At 47.3% G+C, this 18,369-nt stretch overlaps 1 protein-coding gene across 2 annotated transcripts in view; it reads left to right on the top strand.

The window, feature by feature from the left end:
- The first annotated feature begins 8,149 nt into the window (after positions 1–8,149).
- CA14 (carbonic anhydrase 14) overlaps positions 8,150–18,369 on the top strand; it is a 31,563-nt gene continuing 21,343 nt past the window's right edge. For both annotated transcript variants that reach the window (XM_035098211.2, XM_035098212.2), the window contains exons 1-2: positions 8,150–8,612; positions 16,382–16,402. In XM_035098211.2, coding sequence (XP_034954102.1) covers positions 8,555–8,612; positions 16,382–16,402 — 79 coding nt within the window. In that variant the 5' untranslated portion in view covers positions 8,150–8,554. The remainder of the gene's footprint in view (positions 8,613–16,381; positions 16,403–18,369) is intronic.

Raw genomic sequence — 18,369 nt, 5'->3', positions numbered from 1 at the left:
TTTTGTATTTTATTATTAGTGGTAGTATTAATTACTCTTCCTTCGCTCTAAAGTCTCATGGGTGGGTTGCAACAATTAAAACACAATATTTTTAAAAGGGGGGTTGTTTTTGTTTTTTAATAAAAAAAACTACAATCACAAAAAACAAGGTTTGGTGTAGAGCAGGGGTCAGCAAACTTTTTCAGCAGGGGGCCAATCCACTGTCCCTCAGATGTTGTAGGGGGCCGGACTATATTTTGGGGAAGAATATGCCCCACAAATAACCCAGAGATGCATTTTTAATAAAAGGACACATTCTACTCATGTAAAAACATGCTGATTCCCGGACTGTCCGTGGGCCGGATTTAGAAGGCGATTGGGCCGCATCCAGCCCCCGGGCCTTAGTTTGGGGACCGCTGGTGTAGAGTGTTGGCCGAGAGTCCTGGTTCAAATCATTTCCCCTCAGTGGCCATGGGCATAGCCAGGATTTTTGTTGGGGGGAGGCCTTTTGTTAGTGGGGGGCAGCAGAACCTCAGTTTGCTATGTCTTGATTGATTTTTATTAGTTGGGGGGGCAGCTGCCCCTCCTTTGTCCCCCTCCCCGCTACTCTCATGCCTCAGCCCCATGAAGCTCACTGAATGTGACCTAGGAGCTATCTCAGCCTAACCTGCCTCAGAGGGATCCAGCCCAATCGCCTTCTCAATCCGGCCCGCAGACGGTCCGAGAATCAGCGTGTTTTTACATGAGTAGAATGTGTGCTTTTATTTAAAATGCATCTCTGGGTTATTTGTGGGGCATAGGAATTCGTTCACCACCCCCCAACCCCAAATATAGTTCGCTCCCCCACAAGGTCTGCGGAACAGTGGACCAGCTCCCTGCTGAAAAAGTTTGCTGACCCCTGGTCACTAGCAGCTTCTGCCAGGGATAGCTCATTCAGGGAAATTAAGTTGTGAGATTCCGCAGAGACTTTCCTTTGAAATCCTGTGCAGCGCCTGGCACATACTGTATTTTATTTCTTTTCGCATGTTTATATGCCGCTTTCTGTCACCAGGAACCTCAACCCGGTTTATGTAAAGATAAATAAACAAATTGTATCATTACACCTGCTTATTTATTTATTGTTTCATTTATTGTTTCTCCAAGGGGCTCAAGATGGTGTGTACACACTTCTCCTCTCCTCCACTTCACCCTCACAGCAACCCTGGGAAGTAGGCCAGGCTGAGAGGTCATACCCAGTGAGCTTCAGGGCCAAGTGGGGATTCGAACCCAGGTCTCTCCCAGGTCCTAGTCCAGCACTCTAACCACACCGACAGAGGATGCTTGACCGCCGATAGCGTTGCCTTGGTTTGCATAACAGAAGAAAAGAGAGGTACAATTTGTAATGGAACAACAAAAAATGCTCTCGTTGCTGCATCACAAACTTATTTCCTCTGTGTTTTAGTGATACTTGTTTTATGCATACAGTATTTGCTTTTGAACAGTTTTGTGGATTTTAGCTGTGTCTGAGCTACAATTTTAAAGGCGTCTGCACTGTTTAGAGAGCTCTTTGATCAGTTTATAGATACTTGCAAATAAGCAAATTTGCTGTTATTATTACTACCAAATAACTCTTTCTTGTTACTATGTGTGTATCTTTGGGTATTAGGTTGCCACTTCGCCCCCTCCCTCCCCAACCCTTGAAAAAGCTGCAGAGCAGGCAGAAATCCAACAGGGAAAGTCTGGCCCAGCTTTGAAAGACTTGGGGTGCTATTTCGGAGATGTCCAGCAGGCATCTTCTAAGGCTCTCAGGCTTGCATCAACAGACGGTTGTTTCATAAGCCTTTTTATTGGGGAGGTGGGAAAAAGTGATGTGCTGGCACAGGGCGCCACCCCATGGGCGGCTGCATTTGCAAAACCCCAGCTGTCGACAAGCCAGCCTCTCCAGGGCAGGACAAAGGTTGGGCTTATGAAAGCAAAAGAAAGCCACGTGTGAGCAAACCGGTCTGTTGGGCCAGGGAGGTGATGGCGAACTGGTGAAAGTGGCCAGCCTGAGCTGTCTGGGAAAGGTTGGCACCGAGTTCAAGGAGTGCTGCTGTGAAATCTGAGCTGATTGCTGGGTGTGCTTTTTTGGGGAAGGGCCCAAGGAAGGGAGATGTGAAATGAGTAAGAGTTTGCTGCAAGTCTATTTCCGCCCCAGTCCCAGGTTCAATTCCTGGCAGGATCTCCAGCCAGGGCTGGGAAAACACCATTGGCTGAAACCTTGGAGAGCTGCTGCCAGTCAGTGCTAAAAATACTAAGCTAGATGTGCCAGTTGCCCCGATTAAAAACAAGCCCTCGGTTGGGAACCATGAGGACTAGAATCCTGCTTTATTTTAAGGGGAAGGGCACCTGGTTGAGCACCTGGATTGCAAACAGATGGTCCCAGTTTCCATCGCTGAAGGCGCCTCCAGGAAGGGATGTGAGTGTCCCTGTTTGAAACCCTAAACTCGCCACAGGTTGCTTCTGCATGTTGTTATCGGAGCCACCAGAGGGCAGTGTTAACCAATGCGATTTCAGAATAATGTTGTTTAGACTCTTCGTGACCCCATGGACCAGAGCACGCCAAGCACTCCTGTCTTCCACTGCCTCCCGCAGTTTGGTCAAACTCATGTTGGTGGCTTCGAGAACACTGTCCAACCATCTCGTCCTCTGTCGTCCCCTTCTCCTTGTGCCCTCCATCTTTCCCAACATCAGGGTCTTTTCCAGGGAGTCTTCTCTTCTCATGAGGTGGCCAAAGTATTACTTCCCAGGGTTGTTGTGAGGGTGAAGTGGAGGAGTGCACAAAAAAAAATACAGTAAAAGAAAAAAACCCCACCTGGATGTACATTTCCAAAATACAAGATAAAAAGCAAATCAAATAAAATCTACATACAGCAACAGTGTTTTGTTACATATTTTGTTAATGTGCAAATGGCTTTAGATATCTATTAGGTCCATAAATCACTATATAGCTTTCTCTATATTCAACAACAACAACAAAAACAGTGACAATTTGTTGTTGACAAAAGGACAGCTGGACATATAAAAGGACTGAAGGTAATGGGGCCCTTTATATGTCCAGCTGTCCTTTTGTCAACAACAAATTGTCGCTGTTTTTTGTGCTGAATATACAGTATGCTATATGATAATTTATGGACCTAATAGGTATCTAAAGCCATTTGCACATAATAAAATATGTAACAAAACACTGTTGCTGTATGTAGGTTTTATTTTACGTATTTGTTTTTTAGCTTGCATTTTGGAAATGTGCATCCAGGTGGTTTTTTCCCCTTTCATTTTTTTGGGGGCCCCCCAAGAGAGTGGGGCCCTAAATTATAGCTTGTTTAGCTTATACATAAATTCGGCACTGGGAGCACCTCAGTTGAACTGGGCCTGGAAACAAACTAGCAAGCAGTGTGGCTGTTTTAAAGGGGGGCTTGCACAAGACCTGAACAGGGTACCCCAGCAGAGGCGGTTTATGGCAGGCCCCCTGGATTAGCTTCAACAATACAGTGGAATGGAGCATGAGAGGCAGGGGGTGCTGGATTTTAGTGTCGTACCGGGTGCTGCTGAAATTTGAGAACCCAGAGTCTGCCACGGACCGCAGCCAGAATTCCGACTGCTGCATTTCGGACCGGCATTAAGAGCACACAGGAAGGTACACGGCCTCAAAATGCATTTGGAAACCATGAGAGTCAAACTGATATAACAGCCATGTTCCGCCTGCAAGGGATTATCCTTTACGTATGAGCGCAGAGCTAGTCTTTGCCGTTTCTGGACCTGCTTATTTTTCCGGCTGATGGTGAAGTTCTTTTTCCGTCACTCGGAAAGAGGTAGACGGTGCGCAGGGCCGGTGCTGAGTTTCATCACCTCAAAGGGCTCTGGCTCCACTTCATCAGATAAGGAGGCGTACACAAAAGAGGAGTACCATTTGCTCTCATCAGAGAGAGAGAGAGATCACAGCCAGCCAATAACTATTGGGAGCTTTTTAGGGCAAAGGATGACAACTTTCCCTCTCCTGTTATTCTGATACTTTTAATTCCCCCTCCAATGAATTGGTGTGACATTCAATGGGGAGAGAGGTCTCTGCCCCAAGGGAATTGCAATTTAGAAATCGACATATGGAGAAAGCAGGGGAAGGGAACAGAGGCAGGGGCAGCACCAGAATTATTGTGTGTGTGTGTGTATGCATGTATGTGTGTGTGTGTGAACAGGAAGGTCAAAGTATGCCGTATTTTTTCCGTCTATAAGACGCCCCCATGTATAAGACGCCCCCTATTTTTTGGGGACTGAGATTTAAGAAAATGGGGGAATGTATCCGTGTATAAGACGCCCCCTAATTTTTGACATTATTTTTTAAGGAAAAAACTAGTCTTATACACAGAAAAATACGGTATTTCTAGGTGGGTGAGCTGAGTCCCACATGTTACAAATTTTAAGAATGACACCCATAAAAACACTCATTAAATACTGATTGGCTAAAAAGAGAAAATGGATATTACAAAGCCTGTGCAATAGGAACAATGCAGACTAGGTTTGCGCCTAAAATGCAGGTTTTTTCCTTTAATTTTTTTTGGGGAAAGTGACATACAGAAACTGAACTACATTAGGCAGCATTGCTTTGCAAAACTGTGTAAAGTTGGTAAAATTGCAAGCAAGCATTTGTGTGTGCAGACACTGGTACTGAAATGCTAATAAATTTTCATGGTTTTTAATCATTAATAATGATTATTATTTTTAATGATTAATAAAATCGCAAACTAATTTGGTCATGTGTAGAATTGAAGTCAATGATTAAAAAGAGAGATTTTGGGAGAAACCGGAATTGACAGATTTGCCCATGCCTAGACCCAGCCGAAAGGTGGTTGTTGTTAACTGCATTCAAACCCCACTTTTTTCTCTGAAGAGCTCCAGGTGGCAAACATGGTTCTCTCCTCTCCCTGCTCGCCACAACAACCCTGCAAGGTAGGTCAGGCTAAGAGTTCCTCCTCTCCCTGCTTCATCCTCGCAACAACCCTGTGAGGTAGGTCAGGCTGAGAGGCAGTGACTGGCCCCCAGGCCACCCCCAGGGCCAAGTGGGAGGACTCGAACCCTGGTCTCTCCCAGGTCCTAGCCCAGCACTCGAACACACTACACCACACTGGCTCTCGTCCCATTAAAACTCTCCCTGCCGTTCCGGCAAAGGGGAGGTGGCAGGATGCAGGTTAAACCTGACAGGAGGCAAGCAAACTGCTTGGGGTGGAGAAATCAGGGCACTGTGACCGTGACTCCGTTTGTAGCGGTGAGGAGCAGGCCTATGAATAGAGCAGGACTCTGGCCCGCAATGTTTGGTCTGTCAGGGAGCTGACTTGACAAGGGTACAGTTCAAATCCTGCAGAGGCCGCGGCTAATGTTACAACATGACGTGTCAAGGATCCAGTCGGCTCAGTCATGCCAAAATGCCTCATGGGGAGCAGAGGCTGGCGTGATTCCTACACTTCAGGAGGTCCACACATTTATTTTTCAGAGCGCTGGTGAATTGGCCACCTCGGAGGAGCTCACCTTGTGCATCTCTGTGTGAATCTCTCTCTGTGTGGAATGGACTGTTGATGGCTATCAGCCACGACGACCTTGCTCTGCAGTGAAGCAGTAAATGCTTCTGAATCCCAGTTGGTGGAAGCTGCAGGAGGGGGAGAGTGTTGCCTTGTGCTGAAATCTTGCTGAAGAGTTTCCCACAGGTTGGTCACTGGGAGAAGAGGATGCTGAACTAGGTGGGCCCCTTATGGAGGTAGATATATTTAGCTCACCCGTGTGGCGTAATTAATAAAAGAATCGGCTGGACTCCTAGATTGGGCTTAGCACAATCTCCAGTGGGAGAGAGCCCCCTGCAGAATTTAAAACAGTCATAATGCCAGGCAGGGGAATAATAGGTTGTTAGGCCCTTTTATTTACCCCGTTTAGCTTGCTTAGTGCTTCCCCCGTTGCAACGAACAGACCACACTCTTAAGTAAGTTTAAAAGCTTTACTTGCAAAATCCAAAGGTCTGGCTCATGTATCATTCCACGCAGCAGCAAGGAGAACACAGGTAGAATACTCTTGGGTACAAAATATAAAAAAGATAGTTTCAAGATAGACATGTCCTTCCTGGTATGTTACATGGCACAAAGAAGAATAAGCAAAGAAGATTTACTTCCTCCCTCACTGGACCTAACTGAGGTGTGACCTAACTGAGTCTAGCAATACAGCTCTGTGGTCTTAACCCCTTCGTGCCTTAACTAGCCCTATGCTTGCAAATTATGTTTAACTGCAATTTCCCACACCCCTTTGGACAGATCCAGCTGCAGGGGAGTCCTTACATTCTTATGAAGCCCACAAGAAGGGTGAGGCGTCAAACTGCCCCCTCTCTCCTACTGTTGCTAACTCACAACTAATATTCACAGCAAGGCTGCCTCAGATCATGAGGGTAGCAATGGCCTTCCAGAAAGGGATTACTGGATTGCCCACGGAAAGGGTAAAACCAAGATTAAATGCAAAAAGAGAGAGGGGAGGCTGGAGTTTTGATGCAAGCAAGGTGGCACCTGCTTGCTACAAATGTACTTTCACACATGGGAAGCCCCCCCCCCACCTCATAAATAAACGCCAGTGTGGAAGCCTTCAAAGGAATGGAAAGATTTCTTTCGGAATAAACACTGCAATCAGTGGAATTTAAAACCGCTTAAGGGCTGTAATCTTGGGAGGAGTAAATCGCTCTCAAGCTAAGCAACAGCTGATCGCCTTACCCTCTACAAATTTGTCCGATCCCCTTTTTTAAAGCCATCTAATTTGGTGGCCAGCGTGATTTCCCGCAGCAGGGAGTTCCACAGTTTGGCATTGCGCCACCCCATGAAGGAGCGTGTTTATTTGTTTACCACCCATGTAGCTAAGTATTTCGGGTGGTTTGCGAACATCGATTTTTGCAACCCCAAATGTGAAAGCAAATAAACTGAAAACAAAGAAAAGCAACTGTGTCGGAGCGCAACGCTACCCACCCTAATCCTCCGTACACTCCCTTCAGATATTTATTTTGAAGACTGATGCTCCTCGCGGAGGTCCAGAAGGGGCTGACATCCGTCCTGGACACATTGTCGATGCCGACAAACAGCTCTGAGAAGTCTCCCACAGCCTCTGTTTTTGGCCGGCCTCCACATTGCGTTCTTCTTTGGTCATCCTCGCTGCCTTCCAGGCCTTCGGAGAGCCAAATCAAGAAGGAGCCTCGTGGTACAGCAGATGCCTTAAAAGAAGAAGCAAACACATTTGAGCATCCATAAGCTTTTGCCAGAGCCTGGGTTTCATTTCTGCATTGTGTAGGAATGCAGGAAGCTGTTGGCTGACATCAACAATGTGTCCAGGACCAGTTGTTCCATCTACCTCAGGATTGCCAGCACTGACCGGCAGCAGTGGCTCTCCAGGGTATCGGGAAGGAGACCTTCCCAGCCCTACCCAGAGAGGCCGCTGAGGATTGAACCTGGGCCCTTCTGCATTCAGAGCAGGTGCTCTCTCGTCTTCCTGCAAAAGTAAGAGTCTAGTCCTCATGGTTTTGATTTGAGAGGAAGCTAGGAAGATGCTTTTCACCAAGTCAGACCCTGGGCTCCATCAGGCTCGGGCCTTCGGCATGCAAAGCAGCTGCTCTCTACCACCGCCAAACCCCGACCCTCAGACCCTCGACCGTAACGCCACGTGGCAGGTGGTAGCTGGCCAATTTCCGCTAGGCGGAGTGACTCTGCCCTTTAACTCAGACGGCTGAGGCACAGAGTCAGGGCTCTGTAGGGCATTGACCTTTTCGACAGAGGGTGCCCCATAAGCTCAGGGACAGGGGAGACGGTGACAACTGGAACCTTTGTGCTCCAGGGCATTCTGCATATGCTCAGTGGAACCCTTGCCTTCACTGTTACATTACAGGTGTCCGAACAGGCTCCTGGTGCAGGCTAACGAGTCTCTGGCCCCAGACCCTCTTTTGCCATTTTATAATCACCGCCAGAACCGTCCCTTTCCCACGTCCCTCACTCCAGCCCGTCTCCTCTATTAGGACCAATGGATCAAAGCTGCCGGCCTCTTGCAGAGGGACTTGGCTGGCACAGGCCTGAACCGTGGCCAAATTCCAGGCCCCCCTTCCCCCGTCCCCCTTCCCCCGTCCCCTCTCTCTCTCTCTCTCTTGCCTTGTCCAAACACCGTTGGGACTCCACAGACTCCTGTGGACGGCGTATTTAAGGAGCAGGGACCTCGGGCGCACGGCAAACTCCCTCTGTCGCTCAGAGCTACCTTAAAAACAAAATAAAAAACGCCCAGGGTTGTTTTTTTTCTTTGGTGGCTGGCAAAGTGGCTCTAATGACTCCCTTGGAGAGGACAAGGTAGGGGCAAAAGCAGGCAGATCTCATTCGTGGGGACCTGGACATCCATCTGCACCCATTCTGTTTTGGGGAACTGAATATATCTTTGCGAAGACTGAGAAGCCACAGTGGAAGGGAGCATAAAAAGGCAATTATTATTATTTTTGGCCCAGAGAACATCCATTTTTTTATAAAAAAAAAATCCTCATCCACCTGTCTTCTGCAATTCCAAGATGCTCCTTGCTGTTCTCTTCCTGCAAGTTCTCCCTCAAGCTTGGACTGGGAGCAGTGGTAAGTGTTCACCTTGCTAATTTCTGCACGTTTGCCGCCGGGTGAAGTTGAGCCCCTGTTGTCAACCTTTTGTGGATGGCTAGAGCATAATTCTCCCCCAAATAAACAGAGCAGCCCCGACTCATTTTGCACAAACAAACAAACCCCCAACCAAGTAATAAGCATTTGGACAGAATCGATGGCTACGTTTGCTAACACTGGCTTCTTCCTCTGCTGCAGACATGTCCCTTGAAGGGCATTTTCAATGACTTTGCCCCTGTTCCAGAGGCAGTGTGGCATAGTGGTTGGAGTGTTGGGCTAGGACCCGGGAGACCAGGGTTCAAAGCCCCAGCTGGCTACTGGGTGTTTCCTTGGGCCAGACACTGCCTCTCTCAGCTCAGCCTCCCTGGCAGGGTCGTTGTGCAGATAAAATAGAGACGTATGCAAGCCACCATGAGCTCCTTGAAGGAAAGGTGGGATACAAATGTAAATCATCACCACCAACATCATAGTAGTAGTAATAATAATAATTCACAGAGACCACAGCTAACGAAAGTCATATCGAATGACATATACTTTGCTATTCCTAACTTGGCACAGGGGAGGAATTTGGTCTTCGCTTCTTGCATGACGCTTCCCAAGACAGTACAGGAACACAACTATCACCTGACATTGCCCTTCTCTGAATTTTGCAATGCAGCTGTATAACAAACCCTCCAACCCAAAAAAGTGGGGGAAAATGCATACTTTTTTGGGTGGAAAGTGCCCACAAAGTGCAGGCATTAACCAGAGGAGTCTACAAAAATCACGTCAGCAGAAATTGCATGTCAAAAAATGTGCTCTATTTTTTTTGTGTGCAAAAAATATGCATTAAAATGCTGGAGAATTTTCGCGAGGGCTTAGAAACAAAACGAATGTGGGCACATGCAGGCGTGTGACGAACTGAACCTAGGACTGGGAAAAGGAGGAACTGCTCTGACACTCATCCATTGCGGTCTGCAACCTCTACGAAATGTTATTGTTCTTACAAACAGTAATAATAAATATTACTAGTTATTCTTATCTGTTTTTATTATTTACTATTCATGATTAATATTAATTACTAGTTATTGTAAGATGTTATTAACAATCAATATTAGTTATTTCAGTTATTGTTGATATTATTATTAATATTAGTATTAATACCACCATTATCATTATATCTTGCCTACCCTTCTCCACCAGATTGCAGGGCAGGTAACAGCAATATAAAATTCAATACAGTCGTACTTTGGATCCCGAACACCTTGCGAGTCGAACATTTTGGTTCCCAAACGCCACAAACCTGGAAGTGAGTGTTCCGGTTTGCGAACGTTCTTTCGAACCCGAATGTCTGATGCTGCTTCCGCGGCTTCTGATTGGCTGTAGGAGCTTCCTGCAGCCAATTGGAAGCCTCGTTGGTTTCCGAACGTTTTGGAAGTCAAACGGACTTCCGGAACGGATTCCGTTCGACTTCTGAGGTACAACTGTATTGAAAGCAGTGGACAGACTAGGGTCGATCCTGTAAATATCTATCTCAGGTGTCAAAGGGCAGGGCAAAGAGGTGTGTAACAACAACAACAACAACAACAACAACAACAACAAGCAACACACCCCTGCCCTCCACCCTCCTAGGCAAAACTCTCAAGGAGTCAAGAGAGGAAAATGACTCAAATGGACATCGCACACTCTACCTAAAAAACAGGGAGTGATTTGTTCATTTGGAATTGCCCACACCTTTGCACCCAGGTGATGATGACAACAACGATAATAATAATACATTAGGAGGAAATAGCGGAGAATGTTGTTGTTTAGTCGTGTCCGACTCTTCGTGACCCCATGGACCATAGCACGCCAGGCACTCCTGTCTTGCACTGCCTCCTGCAGTTTGGTCAGACTCATGTTGGTGGCTTCGAGAACACTGTCCAACCATCTCGTCCTCTGTTGTCCCCTTCTCCTTGTGCCCTCCATCTTTCCCAACATCAGGGTCTTTTCCAGGTGGCCAAATTATTGGAGCCTCAGCTTCAGCATCTGCCCTTCCAGTGAGCACTCAGGGCTGATTTCCTTCAGAATGGATAGGTTTGATCTTCTTGCAGTCCATGGGACTCTCAAGAGTCTCCTCCAGCACCATAATTCAAAAGCATCCATTCTTCGGCGACCAGCCTTCTTTATGGTCCAGCTCTCACTTCCATACATCACTACTGGGAAAACCATAGCTTTAACTATACGGACCTTTGTAGGCAAGGTGATATCTCTGCTTTTTAAGATGCTCTCTAGGTTTGTCATTGCTTTTCTCCCAAGAGGCAGGTGTCTTTTAATTTTGTGACTGCTGTCACCTTCTGCAGTGATCATGGAACCCAAGAAAGTAAAGTCTCTCACTGCCTCCATTTCTTCCCCTTTTCTTTCTTTTTATTTCGCAGCGGAGAATACTGTGAAATAAAAAGAAAACCTCGAAGCAGAGCTCTGACAAAGCAGAGCAGATAACATATTCGGAAGAAATATGCTTCCACGTAGAAGAGCCGTGGTCAGAAAATAAAGGCTTTCGAGACATGCAAAATGCGACCTGGCACACAGGAACATCAGAAGCTGCTTTGGACCGAGAGACCCTTGGTCTACCTAGCTCAATATTGCCTACACAGGCCAGCAGAGGCTCTGGAGGGTTTGAGGCAGGAGATGCTGGGGATCAAACCTGGAACCTCCTGCTGGAGGGGGGGGGGCTCTCTCGCTGGACTATTGTGCAAGAAAGAAAGCAGGGTGCTAGCGCAGGCACCCCTAAACTGCAGCCCTCCAGATGTTTTGGCCTACAACTCCCACGATCCCTATCTAACAGGACCAGTGGTCAGGGATGATGGGAATTGTAGTCCAAAACATCTGGAGGGCCGAAGTTTGGGGATGCCTGTGCTAGCGAACAAAGAGCTGATTTAAAGAGGAAGAGAGGATATCTTCTTATACGCCACAGTTGCAGCAAGCATGTTAATTGCTGCAAATTGGAAATCTGACAAACTCCCGTCCATGAAGGAATGGGTTCAAAAATTGATTGAATACTGGAATTAGATAGTTTGTCTGAAAAAAATAAAGAATAAACCAAGACAGGTATTCGTATCAAAATGGGAAGTCTTAAAAATGTATTTTAAAAATAAATATAGCAGTTTAAAGACTGTTGCAGCATTTGACTAATTTCAGTAGCGGCTTCAAGAATAATGTGCGACTCAAGATTAATGAGGAAGCAGTTTAATCATGATAATAGTTTGTATTGGCAACAAATTTTCTATCTTGAATTAAGGAGTAGACGGGAAGTCATTTGTGTTTTGTATTTGGTTTTGCAATGACTGTATTAATTTTCTGTACGGTACGGGTGTGAAGCATGCTTTTTTTTCCTTTGCTCTTTTTGTTTCTGTAATAACTCATTTTTTTAAAAAAAAAAAGAGGAAGAGAGGGAGATGCTTTTCGCCAAGTCGGGCCCCTGGGTCCTTTTCACTCAGTCTTGTCTGCACCAACCAGCAGCATCTCTCCAGGGTTCACAGGAAGGAATCCCCCCCCCAGCCCTAACTGGACAGACCCCTTCCCTATGATGCTTAAAGAAATGTCGTCACTTCGTAGGGTTGTAAGCCAACCAAGTCGATGGACTTAAGTTACCTAAACCAAGAGGAGATTGAGAGCGAGAGGGAGATCTTTTTCTTTAAACCATCTTAAACAGGCATATCCACACTTACCTTTTGCCCAGATCCAAGCACAATTTTTCACCGCTGAAGCACAACAAATGGCAATTTGGGTTTCGTGTGGATAGCTGTTTGCTCTGGTTCAGCGGCAAAGAGCATGATTTCACGGGGAAAGCTCTGGGGCAAAAATAGGGTGCTTGGACAGAGAGATTTAAAGCATGAATGGCACATGGAAAGTGTGCTTAAGCTCTCCATGTGTTTGCATTTCTCAGAGGTCTTAGCTGGACGTCCTCCAGGTGAGAAACGAACAGCTTCATTGTGGAGAAAACTAGCACAATATCCTGTTCTCCTGACATGACAGATGTCTACAAAACTGGGCCTGGCGTGGTGAAAGTGGATAGAATAATCAAATCATAGAACTGTAGAGGTGGGGGGATCCTGAGGGCCATCTAGTCCAACCCCCTGCAATGCAAGAATCTTTTGCCCAACGCGGGACTTGAACCCGCGACCCTGAGATTAAGAGTCTTGTGCTCTACCAACTGAGCTATGGCAGGACAGAAAGAGGTTTCTCCTCCCTTTCCTAACACTAGAACTCACGGACGTTCAGTGAAGCTGAACTTTGGAGGGTTCAGGGCAGATGGAAAGGACTTCTTCGTGCAGCAGAAACTACAGGACTCCCTTCCGCAGGAGGCAGCGAGGGCCAGCAATTTGGATGCTTCCCAAAGCAGATTGGCAGATTCACAGAGGAGGAGGAGCCTATCGATGGCTACTAGTCAGGGTGGCGATGCTCAGCTGCCACAGTCGGAGGGAGCAGGGGCGGATGAAGGGGGGCAGTGGGGAGCGGGCCGCCCCGGGTGTCAGCACTGGGGGTGTGTGTGACAAAATGGTGGGTGGCACTCACCGCGGGGCCTGCAGCTCGCCCGAGCCACGCGTCTTTGCTGGGAGTGACGCGGTGGCTTGGGCGCCCGCTGCTCCAAGCGGTCCGCCCATTGCCTCCCCCTCAGCTGTAGCACGGCTGAGTGGGCGGAGGCAGGCAGAGCATCCTGCCCCGCCCCCTCTTGTGCTTGGATCCTGCTTCCTGGTTTCCCCACATGCATCTGTGAGACCAGGGTCCTGGACTGATCCAGCAGGCTCTTCTTATTTTCACAAGAAATCCCTCAAAAATAGCTTCCCAGCTCCCTTTGTCTGTCAAGGCCCAGTCTCAGCTCCCTGGCCCCTGCCCAGCCCCTGGCAGGATCCCAGGCGCTGACTCAGCAGCTGCAGGGAGCTTCCTTGCCCGATGGAGAGATGGAGCCTTGCCCTTATCCCTCAGGCTCTTTTTATGTTCTCATGACAAACTTCAGCCTGGTGCCTGCATTAAAGTCTTCTGGGAACATTGTGACTAAAGCCATGGGCTCTTCTGACGTCCTTATGGAACCTCCAGGTCCAGAGGCAGTCTATCTTGATTCCTAGGTTCTTTGGGGGCATTGGGCGCTGGACTAGATGGGCCATTGGCCTGATCCAGCAGACTTTTCTTATGGTATTATGGAGTAAAGGAGTGGACTTTATCATGTTGGCAGGCACTTATACACATAGCACTCGAGGGTAGAGAGAGGGAGATGAAATGTAAACAGTGAGGCTAGATAGAACCCCCCCCCCCAAAAAAAACCCCCTATAAAGCTCCAATGCTCACAAGTGACCATTTACAGCAGCGGACATTGGCGCTAACATAACCATCCTGTTAATGGAAACAAAATAAAAAAATTCCTTCCAGTAGCACCTTAGAGACCAACTAAGTTTGTCATTGGTATGAGCTATCGTGTGTATGTACACTTCTTCATATACACTGAAACAGAAGTCACCAGACCCTTATACGGTATATAGCAAGAGGGTGGGGAGGCGTATTAGTATTACTCAAAAGGGTGGTGGGAATGGGTGATTGGCTGATGGGTGTGGTAAATCTGTTGACAACTGTTAACGACTGGTAAACCTGTTGACGACTGTTAACGACAGTCGTCACACCTATCAGCCAATCACCCATTCCCACCCCCCTTCTGAGTAATACCCCTCCCCACCCTCTCACTATATATAAGGGTCTGGTGACTTCTGTTTCAGTGTATCTGAAGAAGTGTGCATGCACACGAAAGCTCATACCAATAACAAACTTAGTTGGTCTCTAAGGTGCTACTGGAAGGAATTTTTTAATTTTGTTTCGACTACGGCAGACCAACAGGGCCATCCCACCTCTGCTTAAAAACCTCCAAGGAAGGAGAGTCTGCCGCCTTTCAAGGGAGCCCATTTCACTGTCGAATGGCTCTTTCCGGCAGGAATTTCTTCCAAGTGTTTAATGGGAATCTCCTTTCTTTTCGCCCTTACTTCTTCCAAGCTATTGGGGAGGGGGGGACAGAAGGAAGACGTCTCCCCCACTTTTTTCCAAGTTCACGCGACCGAGGTAGATTTAGCAGCAGCCCGAGAGAAATCCTCCTGCAAATCAGATCCCTGGGAAGGGACTGGCTTCCTTTTCAGGCATGGAACGAAATTCCAATTTGCTTATCAGCTTTGACTCAGGTTTCTTCTGTTGCAGCTGACGGCTCACCACTTTTAAGTCCCAGGTGTGATTTAACATATCCCTCTCTCTACCTACATGCATTCATGTATGTACAGATATATATATTTCAGCTACAAATAAATTTAAAAGCATGCACCAGCTTTTTCGACGTGTAATCAGAGATGGGCTTTTTAGATTCGGTGTTTGAGCAGACTCTCAAACATTCCCTGGGGGTGGAGTGACCTTTTGTAAAAGCTCTTTCGTATTTTTTTTTAAACATATGAAAGGAGCCAGCTTAAAAGGGCAGAACCTCTCTGAGGGCAAGGATCTGGTACTGGCCAATAAACTTTTCAAAATGCCACATGTGATTATGTCATGAGATGATGGGTGTGTGTGAGAGAGCAGTTGTGTCTTAACAGGACAAGATGGAACCTCCTGTTCAGATGCAGTCTACCTCAGATTATAAAATACAGGGGAACAGCAGCAGGGGAGGGCTAGTGTCTTCTTGCCCTGCATGGGGGCTTCCCGATGGGGCATCGCTGGGGGGGGAGGGCAAAAGAGGAAAACAGAGTTCTGAGCACAAGAGCCTTCTGCCCTCCTGCGATTTCCAGCAACTGGTATTCAGAAGCATCTCTGTGTTGTGTGAATAAGTCCTTTCTTTTATCTGTCTGATTGCTCAGCTTCATTGGATGCCCATGAGTTCCAGAGTTATGAGAGAGGGAGGAAAACTTTCCTCTGTCCACTTTCCCCAGGGCCGGATTTAGGTTTGATGAGGCCCTAAGCCCTTTATATGTCCAGCTGTCCTTTGTCAACAACAAATTGTCGCTGTTTTTTGTTGTTGTTGAATATATGCTATATGGTAATTTATGGACCTAATAGGTATCTAAAGCCATTTGCACATAACAAAATATGTATTTTATCAAAGTAATTGTTGAACTGAAACCAGTGATATTTGAGAGAGCAGGCTAGCTCTTACATCATAGGAGCCTACACAACACAAAACACTGTTGCTGTACGTAGGTTTTATTTTATTTGTTTTTTAATCTTTCTGTATATTTTGGAAATGTACATCCAGGTTTTTTTTTCATTTAATTTTTTTTTTGGGGGGGGCCAAGAGAGTGGGGCCCTAAGCTATAGCTTGCTTAGCTTATATGTAAATCTGGCACCGGATTTTCCCCATGCCATGCATTATTCTATAAACTTCCATCATTTTGCCTCTTACTTGCCTTTTCTCCAAACTAAAATGTCCCAAAACGCTACATGCTTTCCTCAGAGGGGCTGCCCTAATCAGATTCTTTACCAAGGGCCTCTGGAAGCCACTGTTACTCACAGGGGAACGTGGTTCGAATGCTAGGACTGTGCCCCTGCACTTGCCGCACTGCTCAGGCCCGTAGCTCAGTGACAGAGCCCCTGCCTTGCAAGAGGGAGGTTCCAGGTTCAATCCCCGGCTGCTCCAGGTAGGGGTGGTAGTGTCACCCCCCCTGCCCGATTTGAGACCCTGCTGCCAGACAATGCTGAGCTCGGTGGACCAATAGCTGACTAAGATTTAGCAACACTGACTCACCACTTCTCTTCTCCCTTTGCAGGATCCCACTGGACATATGAAGGTAAGGAGAGGCCGTTTCCTCCCAGTGTCTGAATTTGCTTTCCAGAATTTCAAATGCATTCATTTGTTGCCAGTGGTAAGTTTGCTACAGCGCCACGTTCAAGGAGGCCCCCCTCCCTGAGTTGCAGGGAGCACCAATGAAGCAATGCCAGGCTGCGTAGTCCAATGATAAGCTCCTGAGCATGCACAGAATGCCTTTGTCTATCCACCTTCTTTCCCTGTGGCATCAGTGTGGTATAGCGGTTAGAGGGGGACCTGGCAGACCAGGGTTCAAATCCCCCACTCTGCCATGACATGAAGCTGGTTGGGTCACTCACCCTTGTCCTAACCTTTTCTGCAGGGTTGTTGCGAGGATCAAATGGAGAGAACTATGTACATTGCAAATGAAATAAATGCAACACATATGCAATAAACAAAGAGAGGAAATAATCAAGTTCGTTTCATGCAGGTCTTGGGAGAGGCAAATAACTTGAAAGATTGCGTCTCCCTATGCAAACCAACCTGGTGTTAAGATCCCTGGTGATCACCTTGCAAGTGGTGCGGCTGCACTCGGGCACACAGCCGAGGACGGTGCCATCTCAGAGACCAGTAGGTGTTTGTCCATCTTCTGGAAGGAGGTGTGAGGGTCTGATAGGGTCCTAGAGTCCTCCTCCTCCTCTCCAATGCCAGGCAAACCATTAGCAGACTGCCAGAGCCTTGCACCTTGTTCCCAAAACCTGGCGCCTTGTTTACCTGGCTTAAGCCAGCACTGCGAGGGCTGGTGGGAGGTTGTCAAGTGGCCTCTCACATGGAGGCATATTACCAAGGTCCGCCCCGTCCCCTTGGTCTCATCAGCATCAGAGGCCTGGTTGGTGGTGACAAGAGACAGAGCCTTTTCTGTGGCAGCTCCCAGATTGCGGAATTCCTTCCCGAGAAAGTCTAGACTGGCTCCCTCTTTGTTATCCTTCCGCCAGCAGGCTGACGCCTTCCTGCTCAGACAGGCCTTTGGAAACAAAGGTTCAGATGCTGCTGCTGTCTGGGCAAACACTCATGCTCATTGGGTACATTCAAATGAAGGGAAACTACTGCATATCAGCCTAAGCAAGTTGTGGTTCCTTCTTTTGGTTAATTTGCTATAACTTTTGATAGTAAAGGTAAAGGGACCCCTGACCGTTAGGTCCAGTTGCGGATGACTCTGGGGTTGTGGCGCTCATCTCGCTTTATTGGCCGAGGGAGCCGGCGTACAGCTTCCTGGTCATGTGGCCAGGATGACTAAGCCACTTTCTGGCAAACCAGAGCATGGAAACGCCGTTTACCTTCCCGCCGGAGCGGTACCTATTTATCTACTTGCACTTTGACATGCTTTTGAACTGCTAGGTTGGCAAGTGCTGGGACCGAGCAACGGGAGCTCACCCCGTTGCGGGGATTTGAACCGCTGACCTGATCAGCAAGCCCTAGGCTCTGTGGTTTAGACCACAGCGCCACCCGCGTCCCATAACTTTTGATAGAATACAGGTAATTGAAAGGACATTGTTGCATTACATTCTTCATTAAATAATATTTCTGTTGATATATAATTTTATGGCATCGCTCCAAAAAAAGTGGTGTTATGGGCAATCAAACCTCGGAAATACACTTTCCCCACAATTTTGGCCACCAGTGTAAATTGCGGGGACTCAGTGTGCTACTCTGATGTGTCTAAAGGGCTGCTTTGAGCAAGTTTGCTTCTGTCGCCTTGCGTTTTATAACTCTGCCGTTCAATGTCGTAAGCTGCCTTATGATGGATAGTCCTGTTGGTTAGAGCATGGTGCTGATAACGCCTAGGTCTTGGGTTCGATCCCTATACGGGACAGCTGCGTATTCCTGCATTGCAAGGGGATGATCCTCAGGGTCCCCCCCAACAATTATATGATTCTATATGGATCGCAACTTGGGGTAAATACATTAAATTAGGGGTTCCCAAAGCAAGAGGTGGTGTTTCCTGAGGGC

Source organism: Zootoca vivipara, chromosome 17 (genome assembly GCF_963506605.1).
Source record: "Zootoca vivipara chromosome 17, rZooViv1.1, whole genome shotgun sequence".
In the NCBI taxonomy this organism is placed as follows: domain Eukaryota; kingdom Metazoa; phylum Chordata; class Lepidosauria; order Squamata; family Lacertidae; genus Zootoca; species Zootoca vivipara.
This window is presented reverse-complemented; position numbering and strand designations above follow the sequence as displayed.